The 26,636-nt window shown below is 40.1% G+C and overlaps 2 protein-coding genes across 5 annotated transcripts in view; both read left to right on the top strand.

The window, feature by feature from the left end:
* simc1 (SUMO interacting motifs containing 1) overlaps nucleotides 1–9,504 on the top strand; it is a 9,839-nt gene extending 335 nt beyond the window's left edge. Inside the window, exons 1-10 of the mRNA XM_068586179.1 lie at nucleotides 1–178; nucleotides 3,503–4,360; nucleotides 5,636–5,883; nucleotides 6,044–6,113; nucleotides 6,387–6,535; nucleotides 6,975–7,067; nucleotides 7,173–7,304; nucleotides 8,020–8,176; nucleotides 8,341–8,425; nucleotides 9,272–9,504. The exon at nucleotides 1–178 is cut by the window's left edge and continues 335 nt beyond it. Of these exons, the coding sequence (XP_068442280.1) occupies nucleotides 32–178; nucleotides 3,503–4,360; nucleotides 5,636–5,883; nucleotides 6,044–6,113; nucleotides 6,387–6,535; nucleotides 6,975–7,067; nucleotides 7,173–7,304; nucleotides 8,020–8,176; nucleotides 8,341–8,425; nucleotides 9,272–9,483 (2,151 nt within the window). The 5' untranslated portion in view covers nucleotides 1–31 and the 3' untranslated portion in view covers nucleotides 9,484–9,504. The remainder of the gene's footprint in view (nucleotides 179–3,502; nucleotides 4,361–5,635; nucleotides 5,884–6,043; nucleotides 6,114–6,386; nucleotides 6,536–6,974; nucleotides 7,068–7,172; nucleotides 7,305–8,019; nucleotides 8,177–8,340; nucleotides 8,426–9,271) is intronic.
* A 410-nt stretch (nucleotides 9,505–9,914) lies between these two features.
* On the top strand, nucleotides 9,915–23,799 carry cnot6a (CCR4-NOT transcription complex, subunit 6a). 4 transcript variants are annotated; one of them, XM_068586203.1, is made up of 12 exons: nucleotides 9,915–9,984; nucleotides 11,161–11,282; nucleotides 12,218–12,404; nucleotides 12,705–12,790; nucleotides 12,890–13,045; nucleotides 13,163–13,231; nucleotides 13,518–13,675; nucleotides 13,938–14,092; nucleotides 16,408–16,562; nucleotides 16,800–17,033; nucleotides 18,633–18,835; nucleotides 18,951–23,799. In XM_068586203.1, exons 2-12 carry the CDS (start codon nucleotides 11,171–11,173, stop codon nucleotides 19,164–19,166), a joined length of 1,731 nt encoding a protein of 576 aa, XP_068442304.1. In that variant the 5' UTR covers nucleotides 9,915–9,984; nucleotides 11,161–11,170; the 3' UTR covers nucleotides 19,167–23,799. The 4 variants fall into 4 exon arrangements, with proteins under 4 accessions (XP_068442304.1, XP_068442322.1, XP_068442295.1 ...); XM_068586221.1 differs by having other exon boundaries at nucleotides 9,962–10,050; nucleotides 12,890–12,994; XM_068586194.1 differs by having other exon boundaries at nucleotides 9,962–10,050.
* Nucleotides 23,800–26,636: the final 2,837 nt, after the last annotated feature.

Raw genomic sequence — 26,636 nt, 5'->3', positions numbered from 1 at the left:
GCGTCAATAGAGGTTCAAAGGTCGAGGAGACATGGACGACGTGATCACCCTCAGCTCCGACAGCGAGAACGACGACTCCGATGTGGAAGTGATCGGCTCCTTCGGGGCCGTCATGACCAAAGCGGAATCGCTGCCCCTTACAGCGGTGCGGGTGGACGTTGATATCAACGTCTCAACGGTGAGTTAAACACCGACAAACTGGACCGTTCATGTCGGTAATAATACGCGAATTTGATTGGTTTTGGGCTGCAGCTGTTCCACCCCAACTGGTTTTCAAACCTACTGGTTTTCTTACGCGCGTGCGCGTGTTGTGTTCACTTCACATCTGCAGCGGTTGTTTGTTTCGGTCACCAGATTCGTCACACGTTCACACAAACATGTTGCTGGAGATCTTCAAGCGGCATGTCATATCCATTGCGGCGATCGCGATTGTATAAGTGAGCATTACATCACAACCACGTATGAAGAAATGCATTAGAGAAATATGTATTTATAGATGGATCGCAACGACCTGGATGTGATCCCTCTCGAGCCAAATGATGATGTACTTTAAGACGGTGGCGCAACCTGTAGAGCAGAGGTCACCAACATGTTTAAGCCCAAGATCCCTGACCTCTACCTATTGAGGAGTTGAGAGAAAAAGACTGTCCTGACTGTACTTACAACTTGAGGTTATTTATTTGGCTTTATTGAAATAAAAAGCACAAAAACATGAAAAGGAAATTGTTTGTTAACTGCACACAATATTAAGAAAAAACACATTTGCAGTGAACAGGCTAAGTAAACAACCAATATGAAAGTTGAGACCTCTCCAATTATTGCATTTATGTTAATTTCAGTTTCTCACCAGAGATTAGCTCACTTTAATGCGGGAGAGAAACTGCAAATTCAACAATGTACCACAAGCAGGCCAAGGCAGGCTGTTCATCAGGGGTTCAAAATCATAAATGTATGATTTTGAACCCCTGTGAAGACAAGCGCTCAGAAAACATTTCAGCCCAGAAGAAGCATCAACTTGTGGTACGACCAGAGAAGCCACTGGTATTTGTTGTATTTAAGTTGTTTATTGGAAGACATAATATAAGTTATAGTATGTACATTTGTTGGATGACTTTTTTTCTTTTGGTTTGAAGGTTTTCAACCTGATGGACCAGCCAGCACAAAAGAAAGAAATACAAATAAATAAAAATTGAGCTGAGTTTGGAAAGAGTTGTGCCGTGCGTCCTTTGGAGTACCAGGCCGGTCTGGGGGAACGTAATTTTTAAGAGACAGGGTTGTCAAATCATGTGACTCAAATCAGTGTGATGCCTGTGACTGAACACTGTCTGAGTGCCTTGTAGTTCGGCTCATAGGCACAGACAGCCAGTCTGAGGCAGTCTGTAAGGTGTCTGTCAGTAAGCCGGCTCCTGTACTTGGATTTAATGATTTTCATTTGGGAAAATGCCATTTCACAGAGGTAAGTCGATTCAAAATAGGCTTTTAGTGCACATGCTTCTGAGGCGAGTCCCCAAAAGTCACTGTCCCTCGACCTGGCTTTCAGCTCTGTCATTTTGCCTATCAACCATCTCCATGTCCACTTCACCTGATAAAGCAAATACTTTCTGAAATTGAGCTGCAACCTCTACTGTATCAAGCTGAGCTGTGTTCATTAGATCCAGCAATTCATCAAACTGTAGTGAAAACAATTCAGTGACAAGTCCTTCAACACCTGTTGACCAACGTCCTCCGACAGTAACTGTACCCTCTGTGTCACGGTTGCAGGACCAAGCGGTACAGCACGAATGCAGCTATTGTCCTCTTTGTTTTTGAAGTTCCTGCAAACAGTCTCTGCGGTGACGGCTATAGCTTCCTTAAATAAATCACCATCTGTAAAAGGCTTCTTGTGTTTAGCCAAAAGGTGGTTAACACAAAATGACGCTTCAGTTGCAGCCTTATTTTGCGAAGTTGTTTTTGTGAACAGCGACTGCTGAGCCTTCAATGCCACTTTCAGCTCTTGAACTTTCTTGGTGTTTCTTGGGATTGGTCTCTTTGGCGGATAGCCATCTTAGAATTTCTGATTGTTAGTGTTGTGGTGCCTGTCCAAATTCCCTAGCATAGACAGTGCCTGTGACTGGTGGCATGACATATACACATGCTTGTCTTTTACCATGGAAAAAATAAATTGGTAGGTTTTCATCTGCTTCCGTGGAGCTTCTGCCATTTTAGCTAATTACCAACAACGCCAGGCAGTGTTCTTTGACGCAATTTCTAAAAAAAACACTAGATGCTCCCGCTCTGTGTTATGCTGCGTTCACATCAAACACAGGTCCCTACATTAATAATAAATACGAGAATATTTATCAATTGCATTTTACATTCACAGTCAATAGAATGGCCACATCTGAAACAGTATCTGCACCGGTGAAGTCGACCGGCGCTCGCTTTCCGCTTTGACATGATTTTAGTCAGTCTGGAGTTACTTTTGTGCTTGTTGTGAAGTGGGTCGATTGTACACACGTCTCTTCAGATGCATGCCCTCATATGGAGCTGGCAGCACGTTTTTGTATACAAATCCAGGTGAACGAGAAATCTTCATTCGGGGGAGCACAGCTGAGAACACTCTGGCTGTTTAAAAACCCATTTTCAGGCGTTCATGAGTCAGGCAATCTTTTCTGACTTTGATCTTTAGGAGTCTCTAAAAAAAAATCATTCCAGATGACACTAAAGAAAATGTTCGAGAACGAGGCCAAATGTGTTTCTGAATTTATTTTTATTTTATTTTGGAGAGCGACAGGTCGATCGTGATCGCAGGTTGGCGACCACTGCAGAGCCACCGATTTTAAATTAAAAAAAAATAAAACTACTTTCACAGCTTCATCTTGTGAAAGTAGTGCTGACTCCAGAATCAGAAACAACATATGTGTGGAGTTCCACACACTGTGGTAATATCTGCCTGAAGTAACAAGTTGTTTCAGATCACCGAGACCAAAAGGTTAAAGTATGAAGTGCACACAACACACACACACATAGGAAAACCCAGTAGGTTTGAAAACCAGTTGGGGTGTAACACTGTCTGTTCCAACAGTGTTGTTGTTATGAAATACTTATTAACAAGTTATGTTCATCCATGTTCTTTGTTTATGGCTTGTGCTTTGCTGTTTACGGTTGTCCTGCTAAATGTCCTTTTTGTTTCAGTATAATTCCTTCTTAGTTAATGTTAACACGCCATATACAATTATTACGTTTCAATTTTGTCATAAAGCAGCATTACTCATTGAACTTTGTTCACAATGTCCTACTGCACCCAGATGTATAAAAGAGAAATTAAATCTCTGACAGTGGATCTGTGGATTATCAAATGAAAATACAAGCTTGAAAACTTCATATTCTTTAACCAGATTAGCCAAGAGAAAAGGGGTAACTCGGCTTTTTAGTTAGAAATGTGTATATACTAACTGAATCCAAAACAATGATATTCTATACTGTTATTACATTTTATTTATTTTTTCCTTCTGTTTTTTAGCTTTATATTGACCTCACAGATCCAAGATGGACTCTTCCAGAGCTGAAACATAAAAGACAAAATTCCTCTGCCTTGACGGTGGTCGACTTGACTGAGACAGACGTTGCAAATGAGACAATATGGGAGACAAGGAATTTGCCACCAGATGACACAAAATTGCCAAAAGAAACAGAAGACCATCTCACTTCAAACAAACAAGACTGTAACTTGAAGAAAACCTCAAGAGAACCAACTGTTTTTGCACTACAGAAGTACTGTGGAAACTTAAAGCCGAAGAAAAAACCTTTGGATTCTCCAATGAAACACCAAAATCAGGCAGAGAAAACACAGCATCGCACAGCAATTGTAAAATTAAGACGACTGCCTTTCAATGAAACTCAAATTGCAGAACTGCAAACATCAAAGTGTTCAGTATATTTAAACAAAGAGTGTACACAAATGTCACTGCACCTCCATGAACTAGACAATAACAGTGACACACCAGAATGCATGATCAATTTGAGCAGAACTACTTCATCAAATGGTACTCACCTGGATCCCTCACTGGCTGAGTCTCCTCCTAAGCTGGTGGAAACTCCTATCAGACAGAAAGAAACAGAGGACAGTAATACGGTTACAAACAGCGTCCCTCATGAACCTCTTTTGTCAGAGGAGGACAGATCCGAGGCCGGGACATACATAGGGGATCTGGGTATTGAGAGTCCAGGTTCTTTTGTTTGGCAAGAGGGTAGTGATGGAGACGAAGTAAACAAAGATAGCAGATTTGATATGGACTTTACGGTGGCCAGTCGAGAGGACAGGCAATTTGTGTGCCCAGACACACTCAGGAAAATAATGGCTGGTCCAGTTCAAGCTATGGTAAGAGACATTTCTCCAAAGCGTTCTATTGCCATTGCCATCTTTACTAGCGGTGGGTACCGAAAACGTAACGCGGGTTTTGTTGCTTCCTTTCGACGCCAGAGCCGAGTGAAATACTTTTTTTTTTAACGCTACTTTGATGACTACGCCCTAGCAGCAGGTGACGATAGCCTATCGTTTGTATAGCCAAAGTATCTAGCTAGCCGTCAACGTTTTAACAGAGAAAAGGCCGAAAGGTACACGGTCAAAAATGTGGCTGTATTTCGCCAAAAATAATAATAAAAAAAAAACGATTCAAACAACGCGACGTGCAGCAATTGCGTGTAAAGAAGAAGAGTCAAACTCCGAGAGAAACTCTCCCCCAAACCTCGATGACGAACCATTTGTTTTAAACGCTAAAATATGGACAAGAAATGCTTTAAGCCGCGACGCAAAGTGAGATTATGAGCTCCGTCTAATTCAGAAAAACTTGCCACCTGATGTGTGTGTGTGTGTGTGTGTGTGTGTTATATTTGTTTGACATGATGTTCATCGTTTAAAGGTAAAACGTTTGAAGCTGTAGGTGGAAGTCAAGTGTTTGGTATTTAGTTATATTTACACTACCGTTCACAAGTTTGGGGTCACCCAGACACATTTTCAGTTTCTTCGCAATTTCTCGCATGGAATAGGCTTTATTTCTAAGAACAACAATAGACTTACAAGTTTCACATGAAAGCTCATTTTCTGTTCATTTCGAGAGTATAATCGAACCCACAAATGTGACGCTGCAGGTACTCAACGAGCTCAAAGGAAAGCCAGTTTTATAGCTTCTCTCACCAGCAGGACAGTTCTGGTAACATAATTGCACACGTTTTTTTTGTCGCACAAATAGTCTTCTAAGGCAATTAGCAAACACAATGTTCCATTAGAACACTGGAGTGATAGTTTCTGGAAATGGGCCTCTAGACCTATGTAGATATTTCATTAAAAAACAGACGTTTCCACCTATAGTAGTCATTTACTACATTAACAATGTATAGTGTGTATTTCTGATTAATTTAATGTTATCTTCATTTAAAATCAGTGCATTTCTTTGAAGGACATTCATAAGTGACCCCAAGCTTTTGAACAGTAAAGTGAATATATTGTTTAATTTAAAGAAAAGCAGTGGCCTTGGCAATACAAAAATGTATGCACCTGTATCGTTTTAGCACCGGCACCCATACAATACCCATCCCTTATCCTTACACATGATTATATTCAAGGCCAAATGGAATGTCTGTTTTCTGTTTTTAGCTTGAAGAAGAAGAAAAAGGTTTTGGAGATCCCGAGGTACTGTGCCGTCAGAGCCTGAGTCTGGTTTACAGTACCATTGATGAGAACTACCCAGAAGGTACTTTGCAGCTCTTGTCGGATCTGCTTCAGCCTGGCTACTATCCCCCCAGAGATATCACGTCCCACTTGCTGCGTGGCATTCTGCTCGACCCACAGTGTCCTTATCACCTTTGCGTGCAGGCCTTTAATCTGCTGAAGAGAACACAAAGGTGAGTGGCCGTAGGAAGAAGAGTTAATAGTAATGTATTACTTGTAGCCTTTCTATTTACATTATTGATATGTTCTTTACGCCCCCATGGCTCCCTTCCGTCTTCTACCCCTCCATTTCCATATTTAGATGTATATAATATAACTGTTTTCTGATTGCAGACACCACATGGCTGATAAAACCACAGTCCCATGGGACTGGGAGTTGCTGACCTCAGTCATGGCCGATCAGGTACTATTCCAGATAGCACAATGTGTTAATATATAAAATAGCAGTGTGATATATAAATGTAGGGTACCACCAGTGTTATTAAACCATGTTATTGGTTGTAATATTTTCAAATGGCTTGTTTAAAGACCAACAGTCATTGCCAACCTATTGTTGCATTGGTGATAACGTCATGAAAATTTTACTTACACAGACATATTTACAGCTGAATATCTTTTGTGATTTAAGTTTACTGACCTGTCAGTGCCCGTTCTGCTTCCTTGTTATCATACAAAGAGACCTCAATGTGAGGTTGTGGGGATGCTCTTGGACTATATTGTGCAGACTTTGGAGGATGACTTCCAGGCCAAACGCTCCATCTCTGCACTCCACCACTCCATTGCCAAGGCAACATTGTCGTGTGATCAGCATTTCCCTCGTGTCAGGTGCACATGTTTTTATTATATGTAGTTCAGCAGTCCAATAAACTTCCCACACAAATAATCTTTTCTACACACTGTCTTTCATAGTCATTGACTTTTTATCTGTCACTGCAATGACATAATTTCCCTTTGTTTAAACAGTGGCTTTTGATTTTAAATACACTGTTATTCTCTGTTTATGTTGTATGTTATTGGATGATTGCCAAAACCCCCACCTCTTTGGTGTACAATAAACTCATAGCTGCCTTAAGAAGTTGAGAGTCCAAGAGAGGACGCAACACTTAAACTCACTGAAAGGCAAATTAATGACAAACAGAATATTGAAAATCACTATCCTCGGGTGGTCACTATAATGTTTCTAAATTAAAAGAAAACTATGAGTTTTTCATTTATACTTTTATATTTGTGACGGCAGTAATGTGGATGTTCATTTGTTTTCCAGGGAGGTCATCAAGTGGCTCTTTTCTGCCATTATGAAATCAACAGAGCATGGAGAGACTCAAAAAGCAGCCAGAGAGAGAGATGAACTAATCCGGTAAATCACAAATTGGGAAATGTTTTTTTATAATGAATTGATCGTTATGGCTGCTTCGATGCCCGTGTTTCCACATTCAAGTTTTTGTCCCGTTAACACTTGCAGAATGGTGTCCATCTTCCAGAGGATGCTGTCCTTGGCTCTTGAGGTGGACCGTTCTCCAGCTCTAAACTCTGTCAAGCTTTCCCAGGAGCTCTTCCATATGCTCATCAGCGATATACCTCTGCGAGCACACAGGTGAGGAGGAGAAATGGTTGAGTGAAGGAGGCAAGATGAGCAGGTTTTGCATCACATGGAATTCAGCGAAAGAAACTATTTTCTTCAATATACAAAGCGCACCTTTCCCTTTTGATAGTGTGCCACTAGAATATTCATAGAGTTTTGAAGTTGTCAAATATACATTATTTGTAATTGGTACAGAGAGTTATTATTTATAATAATATCTGGCAATCAATGTCGTCATTTATTTATATAATTAATACATGTCAATGGAGGCACAGAATAATTAAAATAAAATACACTTGTTTTTCCTTCATTATTGAATTTTGTGCATAATGGGATTAATCACAAAAAATCAAGCTATAATTCTGTTTTATTTTTTCAACTTTGCCCAGCCCTACTTTAAACTGATGATATACTTTAAAAAAAAAGTTTTATGTGGATGAAACACACCAGGCAGAGAAATTCATTGTAAAATCTATATCCGAACAGGTAACATGTATACATACATTGATTTTTCATTAATGTAAGAATAATTAAAATATGGTGTACACATTTTTATTTTATTTGTTTAATGCAAATGTATTCCAGCATTTTACAGTTTGTCTTTTAAATGCAACTATTAAGTAATTCTTGATGAAACACAGAAAAAAACATGTATTCTAATGTCACACTGTGCCTCTTTTTCTCAGTTTTCCAAGCTATCAAGGACTAATTTGTTTCTGACACACAGGATGTTGTTACTGGAGAGCATGCAGAGCAAGCTGCTGAGATGTAAGCTGTTGGAACATCTGTTGGACTATGCATGCCCAGTGAAAACCCCTCTGCCCATGTCGCTCAGTCTTCTGCTTCACTTTCTGAAGTACTGTACTCTTGCACCAGATCCTTCGGTGAATATCACTCTTGCACCTTGTTTTCACCTTCACCTCATCAGTCAGTTGTTGCTCTTCACAGTTGTAGTCGTATTAACATGTTCAATTTCCAAGCTAACACTGATAAATTAGCCTTAACAAATAACCGTACATAGGAACTGATTCATGACTATGTTCTCCAGGATGGTACTGAACGATGGCAAAGGTGGGAAGAGCTGGTCCATCTTCTCTGGATGTTGCTGCTCAGCTATAACAAAGCGATGAAAGGTGAATTGTGAATGCCAGTAAATTGTGCAACAGTATATGCAGCTATAATCAGGAAATGGCTCTTGAAAAATTCTGTGAATTTAAAGAGAAAGTAGTTGCATACTCATAGCCACGATGCACATCCACGGTCATGTTGAAACTTTGTTAATATCATTAAACAAAACATGATCAAGTTTATTCTTCAATAAATTCCAAATAAATAAGTATGGTAAGTTAGGTGATCTTGTCAGAGTTAAAACCATTATCTGTGTTGACAAACAGCTCTCCAGTGTCCTGCTGACATGAAGCATTTGAAGCTTATGAGAAACCTCAGATGTGGTGGGATACCATGTGGGATTGTACTGAGCTGTTTATTGGAATCTTTTGTACTGCAGGGGAAAAAAAAGTTCTTACTATACTTAAAAAAAATTAATAAGAGCTGGACTTTCCTAATCACAAAGTCGAATGTCTTTACCTTTCCTTTCTACTTAGTATAATTTCTCAATTCTGTAATTTGGTTCATCTCTGGGAAATATTTTCTGTGTATATATTCTACTGAATTAATGAATTAATTCATGTTACACTATACATATGTCAAATTAAAATCTAATTAGGAACAATATACCATTTTTTGTGCTATTCCTGTGCTCTGTCCTTTGTATGTATTTATGTATGTATGTTTTTATTTTTTACTTGATCAAATGTATTAAAATGTCCCTTAACCACTGATATCCATGGATATTATTTATCCTTAACAAAACCTTTGACATGAGTTATATTCACTTTTACTAACTTGCATAACCCTGCATATGAAAACGATTACCATAAGCCCTCTTTGATTTAACTTCTTTCATCTGTCATATGCAGGCTATCTGTGCAACTTAGTCTCTGACCAGAGAGGCAATCTTGGCAACTTGGTGTTCAAGCCAGACGATATGATATTCAAGCCTGCCATTTGTGAATCTGTGGAGGCCTTCCTGTCCAGATCCAAGGCGGACCTCGGCCAAGCCTTACCTCTCCATGTGGAAGAGTCCCTCATGTATCTACAGGAGCACCTGCTAGATGTTTGTCAGTGTTGAATTATAAAACATGTCGTTTTACACCGTTTCTTGGATGAAATTTAAAGCATTGTACTAAATTAATATTTATTTTTGTATGACTTGACTTCAATTTCAATTTGTGTAATCTAAATAAAGGCAATGCCTTGTGTTTTATGAATTTTAAATATATTGGTATTAGGCATCTCTTAATTACTTAGTATCTTAACCATTAAAGACATGTCTGTTTCTCAATAAGCACAATCTTCCTTAGATGCCATACAAATGAAACCATGACCTCCTGACTTGCTGCAACACTATAGTATGCATACATTGTTAATAAAACGGAGTAAGTTAAACTGTGGCATTACGTCCATCCATCCATCAATAACTTGGTCCATAGCTCATCATTTAAGGATTGTATTTTCTCTGGTTCAACAGCTGATTGCACCGTCTGCGCGCTGACCAATAGGATCAGGCGCTGTTATCGACGGGGAGGAGAAAAAAATCCTTCCAGTCGCCATGATACAGCAGCGGAAACGGGTGAGAAGTAGCTAGAAAACAAAAGAGAACACGCAGTCGTCCTCGCGAGTTGGTATGCTCTTGCAGGTATAAAAACAGGAATCACTCCGATTAACGTAAATGGCTTTCTGACATTTCACTGCAATCGTGTTTACAAGTTTAAAGGGACGTGGTCGGTTTTTTAAAGTAGGACTTATCTGAAGAGGAAGTCGCTCAGCTTTGAGTAATTGAGATCTGTTAGCTTTTAGCTAACAAGCTACCTCAAGCTAAGCTTAAAAAAAACATTTGAGAAAAAAACCCTTTTATTTTGTGTCGCTTTGAGCTCGTTGGCTCCTACTTAACAACACAGTGGCCCATTCTTGCTCCTGGAGGCGAGCTAGCGGCAGCTAACTAACGCGCTGCTTCGTGGCCTAGCGTCAATGCGCAAGTCAGTGCTTTGCTATTATGTAAACAGCAATTGTGCAGAATCTCTTAATATACTGATGTTTATTTTTAGCTACCCTACTTGCACATGGCGGTAAAGCCAGTTAACTAATTGCACAATATCACTAACTTCGCGTGTTCGTTTAATTACCTTCTTGCTAGTTAGCGAGCGAGCTAGCTGTAGCTATTTACCGTTTGTTATGTATAGTTTGATAGCTAACGTTACCTATTTAGGTTAAGCTAGGCTAATGAGTGAGCGACAACGAGAGGAACATCGTCTAATTTTAGCTAGAGGTAGTTATTTTTACTCGTTTTCTAAATGCAGTTTTATGTTTAGTTCATCTTCGAGCGTTTATTAACGCTCTAAGATTTATTACGCTGTTCTAGTTTGGCAAGTTTAGCATTAAATGTATAACGTTGTTGAGTTTAATGTTGCTTGTTATGTAACTTAACTCTAATGAAATATATTGTTTTAAGTGAATTGTATGTATTATAAACGATTGTAAGTAATGGATCATATTTTAATTAACACGTGCTATCCGTGAATGGTTGGGGTTAGCATGACATTTAATGTCTTCTGTCAACATGTGTAACCTACATGTGGAAACGTTAGCCTTTTTAAAATTGCCATTGCACATGTGGCTACCCGATGAGCTAATATGTACACTACCTCTAACCTGAATCAGTTGGCCAGCTTTAAGGACACAGTGCGTGGCATGATGGAAGATCTTTGTTTATACGCGATGATATTGTTAATCAAAAGTGTCTCTGCAGTGTTATAGGAATGCCCAAGGAAAAATATGACCCGCCGGATCCCAGGCGGATGTACACAATTATGTCGACCGAAGAGGCAACTAACGGGAAGAAGTCATACTGGGCTGAGCTGGAAATCAGCGGTGAGTATTGTCAAGGAGTTCTTGTTCAGTAGGCAAAGTAGTGTCTTCCTGTATCATACCTTCACAATCCAAACTCTATTGAGTACATATAACAGGAATTTACACAGCAGACATTTTGACTTGCCATGTTACGAATAACTCTAGTAATAGTTTTAGATGAAGCGCCTACTATAAGAGTGACCCAGCATGCACAATGCCAGAAATCTTAAGTCAATGAAATTCAGGAATCATTTATTTTCATTGAAGTCTTGTGCGAAAAAGGCCTGTGACTGGATCATCACTGTTCAATGTAACTCTGCACATGTTGGTCCCTTCATAAGGCTGCGGTGAAGTTTTTTTTCTTCTTCTTTATAAATGTATCTGCCGATTACACACTTGATGATTGCTTGGCTCTTAAAAGTTTCAGAAATCGGTGTTGTAATGTTTCATAGAGCCCAGCTCGACATCTTCAGATTTTTTGTTTTGCCCAAAACTCAATGATATTAAACATATTTTATAGGAAACTCAGATGATCATCATATATCCACATGTTAACCAGAAAAGATGCAGGGACCAGTTTATGGTAGGCATTTCCCCTCAGAAATTAATTGAAGGATTTGTCCATTATTGTAATTGTTGCGAGTTAATTTTCTGTTAAATACCTTGATTAATTGACTAATCAGCACAGTTATTTGGCTCGGTTTGAAATGGGTCACTGTAAAATAGTTTTTCCCTGGAGATGCAACATGGTGGGTGTGATCAACACTCTTAACATGATTGTGGTTGTCCATGTTTTCTGCGAAATGAATGCAGTCCAACAGTTGTGCGCACAGTATCATCCTAATTATTGTAAAATCATTGAAGTCATTGTTGACCCATTCACACCAAAGGGAGTAAACAATTTGTTACATTGATATAATTCTCCTGTGCATGTTCTTTTCCCACCAACACTGCAGGCCGTGTAAGGAGTCTCAGCACAGCCCTCTGGTCTCTCACCCATCTTACTGCCCTGCACATTAGTGATAACTCACTGTCGCGCATCCCGCCAGACATTGCCAAACTACACAACCTGGTGTACCTGGATCTCTCATCCAATAAGATCAGGAGCCTGCCGTCAGAGCTTGGCAACATGGTATCTCTCAGGTGTGTGGCTTCAGGCTGTTTTTGACCCATAATTCTGGCACAAAGGAAAGGAGTCACTGTTACGGGGTTGATCTCAAAACTGGTTTTGGCACATAAACATGCTACATACTGGTACTACCCATTATAATAACATGTGTTTTTTCAATCAATCATAGATTCATAAGAAATCTGGCAATTTCCTTCCACATTAAGTTCACATTAGTGATAATTCTGAAGCAGGACAGCATGGCACAGGCAAATTATAGTTTTTTCTTAGGAGGGCTGGTTTCTAATAATCAAATTCCCCTCTGTCCTCAACAGGGAACTGCTTTTAAATAACAACCAGTTGCGAGTTCTGCCATTTGAATTGGGGAAACTGTTTCAGTTACAAACACTGGGGTTGAAAGGTGAGTGGCTTATTAATGTTTTTTTGTACCCATTCTAGCCATGAAATCTCATGTTTTTTTTTGGCGATGATTCAGCCCACTTTGCTTTTCCATCACCAGGAAACCCACTTGCACAAGAAATTATGAGCCTCTACCAGGAACCTGATGGCACCCGGAGACTGCTTAACTACTTGTTAGACAATCTGGCAGGTGCTATCAAGCGCAGTGAGTCCTTCCTCTCTGGCAGTTCTGAGACCGGATCCGGAATAGCATATTGTCAGTTTTTATTTACCCCCAAAAATTTATCTGTAGATGGTGAAATTGTGAACCCAATGGCTTATGGGCCTTGAACTTAATGTTTTAACATCTTTGTCCATGTCTCCCTCTGCTCAGTCCCAACAGAGCAGCCCCCAGCCCGGTCATGGATCTCACTCCAAGAACCAGACCGAACACGGGCCTCAGGTAAGAACAACATAGCCGAGTTAAATGCTCTTTAACGGATGAAATCAACTAATCTTTTTGTTACATTGTGCCTCTATATAACATTTTGGGAGAAAAAGTGATGTAGACACAATTCATATTTATTTGAGAACAATACAGGATAGCTTTAGCCTTTATTGTGGTCATTTCATTTTAAGATTAGTAAGGAAAGAAGTGTGAAAATGTCACTATCCCTCCTAACAATATCTTAGGCAATAAGTGATCAGTTTCTTCAGCAATTCTAAGTTGTGTCCATTTCTCACCACAGCGCTGTTCTCTGTGATGTGCTACAATGTTCTGTGTGATAAGTATGCCACACGTCAGCTATATGGTTACTGCCCTTCTTGGGCTCTGAACTGGGAGTACAGGAAGAAATCCATCATGCAGGAGATAATGGGCTGCAATGCAGACATCATCAGTTTGCAGGTGAGAGATGAATGTCAAAGCATGTCTTCAGGTTTCCACTCAAATTGGTTAAACCTTATTATCAATGCAGGTCCAACAAGATGAAAATATTTGGGTTGAGAGGTATTAGTAGGATTTTTTTTGGCTACGCATCAAGTTGAGACAATAAAAGCTACACCTGTAAAATATTCTTGTATTAAATGATGACATTTTTTCAGACTGTTATTTATGAGTGTCTGTCAATCTTTCCTGCTCATCCTTACATGTTTCTTATTGATTATAGGAAGTGGAGACAGAGCAGTACTACAATTTCTTCTTGCCTGAGTTGAAGGAGCAGGGGTACGAAGGATTCTTCAGTCCAAAGTCACGAGCCAGGACTATGTCAGAGTCGGACCGTAAACACGTGGATGGTTGTGCAATTTTCTACAAAACGGAAAAGTATGTACCCACAATATTTACATTTATTGCAGCCTATATCTCTTGTTGAGACACACAATTAAGACACACAATTTAATCACACAATTCATCTTCTTTAAACAGTTTAATTCAATTTTTTGGTTTTATTTATTGTAAAAATGCCAGACTAATTGTTATTTAATAATGAAAGTTGCATGGATTCTGCTTCATTTAACAAATGCAATAATTCTTACACAAAAAGATGTTTGAACTTTTTTAAGCATTTCACTTGCGGTCCATTCTGTAATACTGGGAAACTGAAACAATGCTGTGTTTGTCTTTGTTTTGTTGAGTGGTGTATCAGCTGTGTGAAACTACCACTGCGGACCTACCTCATCAATCTTTTCTTTTATTCTGCAAATTTGAAGTTCCATTTGTTGTAGCCTTTTAAAAGTCACTTTCACAGCTGTAAACCCACAAGTCGTCTTCATTCATAGGAAACAAAAGCTACATGTTTCGAGACATAATATTAGGGGTTTACATTGACGGCAATCTTCTAAATGGTTTATTTATATACTGTAGCACATGGATTTGATTACTGCGTCTTTAAAAAAAATCTAGAGAAACCTGTGCATTGCACATGTTTATTATAGAATATGGAAGTGGTGCTTTTATGAGTCAGCGATAACTACTTACAATATCCACCACACTTCAGACCTCAACATTCGTTGGGCGTTATGCTAGGAAGCACTTTTGGATTGGAAGTCGGGTTTGGTCAATGACCCTGAGCTGTTAATTTAGATTTTCATTTAAAGGGCATAACATTGATTTTGCACAATAAAGGTTGTTTAGGTTTTGGCAAGCGCTATAGTATATGTGGAAAAGTTGTATAAAGCATTTTGTGGCTCCACTGAGAGCCGTGTTAAGGCTAATAAATTTCACTAAGTGATTCCACAAGTTGAAAATGAAAATCTGCTGGTGTGGATCCACAAAGACATCAGTTAATGAGACCTCTGTAGCTGATACTCTTATCTGCTTGCATCCTGAGACTTTGCTAGCAGCTACAAGAATAATAAAGCCGAATCTCTGACCTGTTGATGGACATGTTGAATTGTAAGTGAAGGAAATGTGTGGACTGATAAGAGACTCTGGTTTTGCTGCATTGATTATGATGTTTTCAGTGTTAGTCTGACTACGATGTTAAATTGGTTGGTTTGGTGTTGATGGAATAAAAACTGTCAGTCCAGTTTTTACTTTGTGATCATAAGTGATGTCATTAACTGATGACTATTTATATTTCTGAATTATATCTGAGATTAAACACTATTGTAGATTTTGGGGTATTGGATAACAACTTTTATTTAATGACGTGAGACTGATTCAACATGATGGCGTTCATTTGACTATTGGCCTGCGATTTAAAAAAAAAAAAAAAAACGAGCATGTTTCTGACATTCATTTAAAACTCATAGAAGGCTGAGGTTTAGACCAAGCAGCAGCTGGCAGTGCTGATCACTACATTTTTACCAAAGCAGAAAAGTCATGATTAGTTACATGGTTGAATGTTCACTCATAAAAATGTATGAGTGAAAATGTATTGTGCTGGATGTCATTAATCTTATAGCTTTCCCTAAATTGGTATTTCAATCATTATGTTGTACTGTCAGATTTCTGTTTGCTTTCTTGTTCTGTTGATGCATCAAGTTTTTTATTAATTTGAAATGGATACTAAATGTGAGTCAGTCTGGGGAGCTATCTCAGTGCTTTGGGAGAACAATATTAATCTCTGTTAAAGTCAATTGGGTAGAAAAAAATACATATTGAATATCTAATACAATAGCAGACATGATTATGTGTTTTCATGCATGCGCAACTAAATACTTTTGAGCCTGAAGATTGCACTTCTTGGTTAATATAATTTGATAACTGCTTCTCTTAGTTTCAAAGATAAGAATATTCTGATCTTATTATTAATTAAATTCATGTCTGTATCCATATCTTAACGTAAGAAATTCTAACCATCATTAAATTAGATTGAAAAATCTAATTTAAGTTCTCACTTGTCACTAGCTAGCTTATTTTGCACAAAAAAGATGGCTTAATTGTCTTGATTCATTCTAAAATTTGCTGCATTCTTACTGCCAAAAGTGGCCCTTCAGCTGAAACAACTGAAAGTGTTTTTCACATTATTTAAATTGGATAGGAGGATTTTCTGTGATGCCAATAAATTAGGCTGTCATCCTAATTGTAAACGTTTTAGACTTCATCAAGGATCTCTTTGCAGTGCATCATAAATGATGCTTGTTTTCATTAATTTACTTACCAAAGTTCCTCTCTTCCCTCCTGTTTCTCTCCAGATTCAGCGCAGTGCAGAAGCACACAGTGGAGTTCAACCAACTGGCCATGGCTAACTCCGAGGGCTCAGAGGCTATGCTGAACAGGGTGATGACCAAGGACAACATCGGTGTAGCGACGCTGCTTGAGGTCCGCAAGGAGATGATGGAGGCCTCCTGTGAGTAGACACTATTCTGATCTTTGGGACTTCTTCTTTGGCCAAATAAGATTGGCTCACCCCGTTAAATCTGAATAGACTTTTTTTTTTTTTTTAAACTCACTCGTCTAGGTATTGTAGGTGTCGTTACAGACCCATACTCTATAAATGACTGACTGCTCTCAGTGTTGTGTTTTTCATTAGCTGGAATTCCTATCTGTATGACATCTCCCTGTTTCCTTTACTCCGTCCCCTCAGCTGGAAAGTCACTCCATGGCATGGAGAAGCAGCTGCTCCTGGTGGCCAATGCCCACATGCACTGGGACCCGGAGTACTCTGACGTCAAGCTGGTCCAGACCATGATGTTCCTGTCAGAAGTGAAAAACATAGTGGACAAGGCCACACGCAGCCTCAAGTTGTCCTCTGTCTCTGGTGAGATAAATGCCATTCCACTGGTGCTGTGCGCTGACCTCAACTCCTTGCCGGACTCTGGTAAGTACGCAAGGTTAACAGAGCTGTGTTTTTTCTGACTACAGAGGGTTTGTTTACTGTACATGATTTGACAATGCTAAAACGATGACAATGTGTTCTTAAACTTCACTGGATACGCAGGTCTGCCATCCATGGCTACTTTATGATTACATTTTTAAAAGATTGTATTTTATGTACAGCCTTATTGCACTGGCCACCATAAATGTACAACATACTTTAAATTGCATTTAAAATATGTATTGCTCAGATACTTTAAGACTTTTCAGAAAGCAATTTTACACAACATGAAACAACCTTCAACGCATTATTCCCACAATAGGGTTATATGCCTTAGCTAAAGCATTTCACTCCCACGAACAGCTGGTTCCACAGCAGGCTGACGTTTGACATTACTCCCCACAAAGTATTATCTTGAACTTGCGTGACAATTTGGCATTCTCTCCCAAATAATCCAGCCATGTAATTACCCATTCATCAGAATCCGAACCATTTATTTGCCAAGTATGTTACACATATGAGGAATTTGTCTTGGCGCGTGCATGCATTCGACAAACATCAACACAGTGCAAGAAATAGAAACATTTTTAATGTACAATAGTAGATACAATAAAGTGCACGGACAAACATAACAGTACTATGAGCAAGTGAACTGTAGGTGTATGTGAAAGTGTAATGTTAAAGGGGCGTGTATTTAAATATGAGGTATGAAGGGCAGTGACCGGTAGAAAATTGTCCTGGGGGAGTGTGAGTCAGTCAGTGGGGACCCGGGCTCTGTTTATTAGCCCGACATCCGGAGTAAAGATGACAAAAAGACAGATTGGTGATAAACCCTTCACTCTCTTTTATTTTTCAAAAGACAAATGATGTTCAGTTTGATGTCAAGTTACATACGTTTACATTTATTTAGGTATTTATTACTTTGGCTTGATGTCACTTGGTAATATGGTTTGTGATAAAGTGAAAGATTGTTTATTTATGGGGATTGACAATAGCAAAACAATCAGCTATCGTCTGCTCCAAACTATTGTTTTGTATATCTAATTTGAAGACACTGCGAGGTCTTGAGAAATGTAGTGGACTTGTACAATTTTAGAGAACAATCAGTTAATTGAGAAAATAATCTGCCGATGAATCAATAGTGAATTTAATAATTATTTGCCATAATAATGTTTTGGCAGTTTCCTATTGTGTCAGGTGTGGGTTTATCTAATGCTAAGACATTATGCTACATAATTCCACAAATTAATAATTTATTTTCAGAGTTTTGAAACTATCTGCTATCCATATCTGCATGCATCTAGTTCATCAATCAGGTTTTGTTTTGGATAAATGTGCTCCTTTTTTTTTTCCTTTTTTACATGTCAGTCTCTATGTTAAAGGTAAAGTTGTTGTGAAAAGGTGTTCAGCCTTTCCTGCTTCATTTTTTTTTCACATGTTTTAATGTTAAAACGTATCCTGGTGGAAATGCCATAAGTGGGGCCTTGTGCTTGCCTATGGTGATGGTAGGAACTGATTTGGCTTTGTCTGTTTGGATCTTGAAGTGCCACTTGACCTTTCCTCATTCTGATGAAGACTGCATTTCCTCTCCCCTCTCTCCAGGCGTAGTGGAGTACCTAAGTACTGGTGGGGTGGACTGCACCCATAAGGACTTCAAGGAGCTTCGTTATAGCGACAGCCTGACCAAATTCAACTGCAATGGCAAGACCAGCTCGTCCAACGGCAGGATCACCCACGGCTTCAAGCTGAAGACTGCTTACGAGGACGGCCTGATGCCTTACACCAACTACACCTTTGACTTCAAGGTGATTGTACTGACGGCACAGATATGCGTGTGGTTGTGCTTGCTAAGGTTGCTTCTCTACAAGCATATCAAGGCTGTATTTCTTTGAGGTGACTCCCCTCATCTTCTCTCCTCAGGGTGTCATCGACTATATTTTCTACTCCAAGCCTAACCTGAACGTGTTGGGTATCTTGGGCCCCCTGGACCCTCACTGGCTCGGAGAGAACAATGTCAGCGGCTGCCCACATCCCCACATCCCCTCCGACCACTTCTCCCTCTTCGGCCAGCTGGAGCTTCTCCTGCCGAATTTGCCCCCCCAGGTCAATGGGCTCCATCTGCCTGCTCGCAGGTAGTGAGTCCCTGCCACATCACCAGGGGGTGCTGCAACCACAGCCTCTCCTATTCAGACCCTTCTCCCTCCCACTACCAGCTCTTCCCTCCACCATACCGGAGGAGGAAGACAGATACACAACCTGTAAAATATTCGTACAGTGAGGTCTGGCCGACAGGGATTTCGTATGATGTTATAGATAATCTATATTTTTCTTTCTCCGTGTTTCTTTTTTGTTTTTTTAACTGCTTGATTCAGTCCTGTTCGTTTATCATATTTTGTGCTTGGACTCCCCCCTTCTCCTCAAATCCACCCACCCACCTACCCACCCACTCACCCACCTGGCTTTTGTCTTTCGAACTATAGGGGATGGTAGCTCATTCAGATTTGTCACATGGGGCACCGTTCGGTTTTATAGCAAGTGAGGGGACGATGTTCACCTGAAAAGCTCCCAAGCTGATGGCCTGTCTGTCTGTCTGTCCGTGTATAAATCTGAAACCAGCAACGACAGCAGACTTGTCAGTCTCGGACCTCCATCATTGGCTTGTGCTTGTTTCCCCACCCGAGGCAGCCAGCGTATTTTCTCTTTTAGGATTTACTCATTAGTTGAGTTAGATGTTGTTGGGTCGGATCAGCCTTTAGCTGGTAGTTCAGCCGCCCCAAAGATGGATGTAGCGCAGCTTGTGTGAGGTGACATTTCCTGCTGTCATTCTGTGGTGCTGAGGCTTTTTGTGTGGTCACGGCCTCCCGTGGTGCTACAAGTTAGTCTACACCTCTGACCCCGGCCCTGGTGCATTAGCCACCAATCCGACAGATGCCTCGAGAATCAGATGTCCCGAGAACTACATTTGCCCCGTGTCACTTGGGCTGCGTGTAGTGTTAATTTGTGAAGGAAGGATCTGGTGAGAAACTGAGGGCAGCTACCATCTTGTTTGCAGACTGTTTAACCCCAGCTTGTATAGTTGTAATGCTAGGCCTATGTTTAGGAGCTTATGTGGCTCACTTACCCCCCCTTTTTGGTTGAGGGATTTAGGCTGATGGGCAAAGCGATAAGGGGCTTTCACAAATCTTTTCTTTGTCTCGATTGCTTTTAGGTGAAGAGGGCGAGTAATGGCTAATAACACAGGAGTAAAAACCAGCATTCCGCTCACTGTCTGGAGTTGCCTTCCAACTCCACACATGCAAGCTTACAGATACACACTTGCAAACACACAACTCAACACAGAACACAGGTAATTTGCAGGCAGATCTGTAGCACTGTCTCTGAGGCCAGTAGTGACTTTCCCCAGCCATAAATTCCATACACAAAAGCCGTGGTTTTTTCCACAAGTGTTTGTACAGAATAGAAATCTAGACTCAGTCTTTACATGATTGTATATGAACCACAAAAGACCTGTTTTCTGGCGTTTTTTTGTACTAAGAGTAAATTATGATCAGATTTGAAAAAAAGATTGTATTGTAAACTATGGCTAAATTTTTATCCAGTTAATGTCGAGATGAATTGATATTACCAGCTTGTACAAAAGACGAAAGAAGAGGTTGTTCAAGGCGTTCACTGTCTCAACTTTGCACTCCCTAGATATTAACTGTAATTACTGTATCGGTATTTTAAATTTTTTCTCCCCCTGTCCCTCTGCTGTTGATTTGATATGCCGGCCTATTGCTGCAATTGTAAATAGACCGCGGAGTAGTCTGCCTGTTGCTTCTTGCCCATTAACAAAGCCATCGATCCACACTGCTGCCATCAGTTCAGACAAAAGGACACGCAAGGACGAGTCGCAGCCCACCAGTCACTCCACATCTGTTCATCTTTACATCCCACACACACTTTCACTAGTGACGTGTGACTGATACAATTCATATTAATCCCACATGTACAAGAAAACATCGTGCCTCACTGTAGCAGTTGTCGTTGTCTTGCACTATTCACATTCGACGAACGCCTGAACAACCTTTTCTCCTTTTATTTTTAAATACTGTTGAGACATTTGTGAAGATTTTATGTCCTTTTATTGGTTTTTGTTAATGTTGATTTCCTTTTTTATGAGCTGTGACAATGTTACGATGATGTGTATATTCTTCCTATTCATTGAGCTCTCTAGTAATCAGGTATGCTTTGTCCACTGACCCGTTCTCCCCTCCTTAAGGAACACGAGTAGGATGTGTAATCTTTGTTAAATCCACTCTGATTGTTTGCTCCCCATTTGTACCTTAGCACAGCTCCGTGCACCGAATCCCAAAATATCTAGTCCTTTGCTCCTTCCACGGCCATGAATTCTGAATCTCCTCAGCCTACCATCACCCTAAACCCCTCAACTGCCCAACCTCAGACCTTCCCTCCCCACTATATTACTCAAGCTGTGTCTTTTTAAAACACTTTGCTCAACCACTCTGTAAAGTTCTCTTACCCTCATCACTGCAGCTATAGTGCCATCTGTGGACCCCCTACCTCCGCATTGGAAACGGTGGAAGGCCCACTGCTCTGCTTTTGGATGAACAAGGGATGAGGGGCAGTGAGCGCAGCTATTTCTCTCTGAAAGTCAGGCTGGCATGTTGCGGTGAATCAAATTGGTGATGTTTCAACAAACTTTATTCAACAGACATGCTTTTAAGACGAATACACCGGATGATGAGCACTTAAAAAAAAGATTCAGATGTAGCTCCCCTCTCTCTCTGGTCCATCATATTGGCAAATAAAGATTGCATTTACTTTAATGTATATGTTGAAATTATTATTTTTTTTAAAGGAGGGAAGCAAGTAAATAGGAAGTATATGTTTAGTCCTCAGAACAAGGTTTCTTGTCCCATTTGTTTCCCCCTACATGTTTGTCTTTTAACTTTTATTTTTTTTCCAATGGAAACCAATATGTCCGGTTTGTTTTTTCCTGAATGGCATTAGTATTGTAGTAGATTTAAAGGCTAGCTTTTTTGTAAAGTGTGAATAAAAAATGTATCTCATGTTTCCTTTCTAAAAAGATGATGAATTGTGTTTTGATGTGTAAATCATGAATTCTAAGATAGTTTTATGTTTGTTTTTACTTGTACTCAATATATTTTCCCCAAAAATAATATTTCCATCACGAACCAAATCCTCTGTAGAGAAATCATTATGATGAGACATTGTCTTGATGGGTTGATCAGAGGAGTTGAATGTTGCTGATAATGCTTCCTAGAATGAAGGATTCAGAGCTCATCAGAGGAAAAGTACCTGCATTATTAGTATTGATAAAAACATTCAGCACAGGGAAATTCAATTTGATTTATTGTGTGTCTTTCTTTGCTTTTCAGCTTTACTTTGGATGTTGCAAGGCACTAGCTGGAGAGTGCTAGTGCCTTTTTTAGGTTAGGGCAGCAGAGCTGTCTCACTAGTGGCTGCAGTTCAGCTTAGAAGCTGTTCTGACTGGTGTGAAATGTGTTTCGGACTCGGCTAACGGAGCGCCGCTGGTCGCTGAACTAGTCCTGTGATGATTTTGAATACTACTATTCCTTTTCACTTTGTTCTTGTACGTCACGGTGGTTGAAGCTGTTACACTAGCGAGCTACTATTGATAGTCACTGATGTGACTCTTACATCGTTTTGGTTGTTGACTGCCCTTCTCCTCACCATCCTTTTTTGTTAAATGAAAATCTGGCGTATCAGAGCGCTGAGTCATGTCACCCTGTAAGCGCCGTCGTGCGCTCACATTGTTAGCTTTGTAGTTTCCACTGTTGCATTGTGTTTACTAGTTGGCTTGTGTAGGTGTAGAGTAATTTCCCAGGCTGCATCTCTTTGTAATGGTGCGCACCAAAGCTGTTTGTAGTCCAGTTCTCTTCTGTAGAGCAAGTTCTTTTTCCATCCACTCACATTTTTGTTTTGTTTTATCCGAATCATAGTCTTCATGAAATTTAGGGCTGTAAGGAAATAAAGGTACTTTTGTCCTTTTTTCCTGGAATCACGTAGACAAGTTGCATCCATATTCATACTCTTGTTGGTTTCTCAAAACTCATTCTAACGGTATCCTTTTTCAAAACAACTTGGCAATAATACCCTGAAACATTCAGGCCCATATAGAATGGGCTTTTAAATATTTTATCTGGAAAATGTGGCTGTTTCTTTTTTCAAACTGGGTTTTTTTTTTTTTTTTTTTGCTGCTTCTGATCTTTCTCATCTTTACCCTGCTGGACTGTTTTGTTACCTGAACACATTTCTTTTTACCCTAGTATCATCCATCTTGTATATTTGCTCATCTCCTTCTCCTTGCCGATCTCGTAGTAGTTGTTCAATGATCAGGATTGTCTATCTGTAGTCAGACGAGTACATATATTGATCTGTGTCACTGTGTTTATGCACTGGACCAACTATTGTTTACCATTCATGAAATACCAGCAAAAAAAATAATGACAAAACACTTGCACAATGTTGTAGAATGTCCATTAATCCAGATGAGAAATCAAGGCAGCTGTTTTCAAACCCACACACACTGTTTTCAAAAGAAACTGAATGGTAAACAATGCTTTATGTTGTACCCCTTAGCCGTCCTCTTGATTCTCTTCGGACTAGTTTTGTTCTTTTATTTTATTTTTCTGTTTGACTACAAGTTCTGCTTGTTTCCTTTACACCTACCTATGTATTTTCCTACTTCTGGTTGAAAATAAATTCTATATTATCTGTTTCAGGCTGTGTCACCTCTTATTCTTTGCAATGGATATTGAAAATAAAATCCATATCTGTTCTCCTTGTACTGCCTACTTTTTCTTTTTTTCCCCTTTTTTTCCCAGTCTTTTTTCGTCTTAATTTAACACATAACACCCAACACAAATTGACTACAGGTAGTGTTTGTATTGTTCATTTTCTCCACTTCCTCAGTGCGGTGACCTTACCAGCAATGTCAAATGTGGAAAACCTGCAGTGACAGCAAGCTGAATACAAGGTCACACCGCTTGCTCACCCTGGCATGTTGCACAATCGAAACCATAATTTGTGTGGTGGTTGATTTTTGAAGGTGTGGAACAGCTGGGGCCAGAACTTGCACGTTTTCATTCTCTGTTCCGCAGCAACTTAATTAAATGTGAGTATCAGTTGATGTGTGGTTGAAATTAAAACCTCACAACTCACTGTGACACCTTTGTTTCAGACTCGTGGGTTAAGAGAGACCGTCCCGGTTGAAGCCTCTGTCAGCAAGTAAACTCGCCCCCTGAAGTGTCCTTGAGTAAGACTGAACATTTATCGGTACCGCGGGTGCTGTTTTGTAGCCGAGCCTGACCTTTTTGTTTTTCCTCCTGGATGGCAAATGAAAAGAGAATTTCCCATTGGAGATCAATAAAGTTTAACATTAACATTTAATACCTAAAATGGCCTGAGGATGACAGTTGAGTTTTATCATTTTTTAGACACATGGTGGAGCCAAAGGATCGGGCTACTAAACAGATTCCATCTATACGTCGTCTGCTGGAGGAGTCTGATGCCCGGGCCGAACGAGTCACTGGAGGCTCATCACGTCAGCTGGAGTGAATTTACAGAGAGGTGGAGCAGGAGATTTGAGTTCAAGCACAGTGGGTGCACAATAAAAAATACTGCAATAGAGTATTAGGGCATAACATTGTGATTCTGGGAGGTGTAAATAAATGTTGTTATTGATATGTCAATTTTCAGCTGCCGGTGAGGGAAGTTAGTGTATTTTATGTGCAGTGTGTAGACAGCTTGCTGTTTACAACTTTCATAGAGCTTCATGGGACTAGTGCTCTCATGATTTGTCCATTTATCACTTTTAATTGACAATGATTATGGTAATCGATTGAATAATTGAATATATTTCATCGACCAAAAAGGAAGTTCTTATTTTTGTGGTGTTTTCTGGTCTGTTAAGCTCATGGTTGGCTGCTTTTCACTCTGAAGACATCAGAAAGGGTTAATCAATAAGGCTCATCGTCGGCCATACAGGTGGCCTTTAATCAACGTGGTAGTCACTGAGGTGTGCTGGTTGTGCTTGTGTTGGTTTGCTTCACACTGTTGGGCTGGTACATTATGCACAACACAGAGGACTTCCACACTCAAGTGCTGCAGTTGTGTCCATGACATTATTACTCGTCAACAGACCAATGATGTGCGCCACCATCGTTCCTTCATAAAGATGAAGTGGTTGCAGAAGAAACCAGAGGGACTAATGCACAAGTGGAAGTGAAGTTTAAGAGGATGCCCACACTAAAAGCAACAAAAAGGTTATAATAATTATGTCAAGTACGAGAATTAGGTTTTTAGTGCACACACAACTCGACAGAGTCGAGTTGACGCGGCAGAAGTTGTGCCAAGAGCCACGAGGCTTCCTTTTATTACCCTGAAATGGACTGTGACAGTAACTATAATTCTCAGCTGATTGTGCTCACATGGAAACCATGCGCTCTCTAAACACGCTGCCTCGATTCTGCCCAGTTAATCGGTTTCAAACGAGGGTTTGGAAGTTGGACAAGAATATCAAAGGTGTTCAAAGAGGCACATTTTCCCTCTTAAGGACATGAACTATTTCTTGTTTTGAATGTTCTTGCATGAACAGCTGTCAAAATGTGTTTGTGTGACTTGGAGAGGGAGTTTGGTGTTCGTGTGGGGAGAAAGAAGGAGGGAAAGGATAGACAGATTCCTCTTTACTTCACCTCAATGTTTGAGGACTGTCTTGTGTTGACGTGGCAGCATGATTGCAATGCCTATAAAGTCCTTTGCAGATGTAGCCTCCCTCTTTCTCTCCCCTCTTTCTCATGCTTGTTTTCTTCCGTCTCTATATCCTCCTTTATTTCTCCTCCCACATTCAACTACCCTTTTTTTTTATCCTTTTCCTCTGAAATTCCTCTGTGTGTGTGTGTGTGTGTGTGTGTGTGTGTGTGTGCGCGACTACTAGGCCATTCGCCTGTGTGATGTTCTGCCAACTTCTCCTAACATGCTCTCAGAGTACTTCTCTGGATTCCACGGTTGTGGATTGAAGTTGTTAAGCTCCAGAAATGAGCACATGAAATATAGCTCCGTATGTCTGAGAGTGGTGTGGACCAGCCAGACCAGACGCAGCACCGCCAGCGCAGCAGGCCGAGCCTGAGCTCCCGACCTGAAGTATCCTGAGAATCTTCTGTGGAAATTCAGTAAACCTTTTGAACCAATTCAACCAATAAGATGATTTCTTGGCAACAGCTTTTACTATGGAGGGACTGACACCTGGGCCTTTGCCGGTCTGTAAAACAGCACATGATTGTGTCTGTGCATGTGTGTGTGTTTTATCACTCTTGTTAAACCAAGGGGTGTGTTTTTTTTCCGATTAGAGAGGAAGGTGCTTATCCGAGAGTTACGTGAAGTTTTGGAGAGAGGATGTGAACTGCAAAACAATGTGAGTTGGTTTTACTTAAAGACGTAACTTTCGCTGCTGCCTTAAAAACCTGACTGCTGACAAAAAAACAACTTAGATCATTTGTTGAGTCATCTAATGGGTTTTGCAATGTTTATGGCTCTGGCAAAAACAAATTAATCAACGTA

The sequence above is a fragment of the Clinocottus analis genome, unplaced genomic scaffold (genome assembly GCF_023055335.1).
Source record: "Clinocottus analis isolate CAN_PGR_092001 unplaced genomic scaffold, fCliAna1.0.p SCAF_10, whole genome shotgun sequence".
Classification (NCBI taxonomy): Eukaryota; Metazoa; Chordata; class Actinopteri; order Perciformes; family Cottidae; genus Clinocottus; species Clinocottus analis.
Note: the sequence above shows the minus strand (reverse complement) of the source record. Positions and strands in the feature narration are given on the sequence as shown.

Coding starts and splice junctions, on each gene's coding strand:
- cnot6a (XM_068586203.1), top strand. CDS start 11,171: ATGCCCAAGGAAAAATATGACCCGCCGGATCCCAGGCGGATGTACACA. Junction 12,791..12,889: donor ACAAACACTGGGGTTGAAAG/GTGAGTGGCTTA, acceptor TTCCATCACCAG/GAAACCCACTTGCACAAGAA. Junction 16,563..16,799: donor GGAGATGATGGAGGCCTCCT/GTGAGTAGACAC, acceptor CCGTCCCCTCAG/CTGGAAAGTCACTCCATGGC.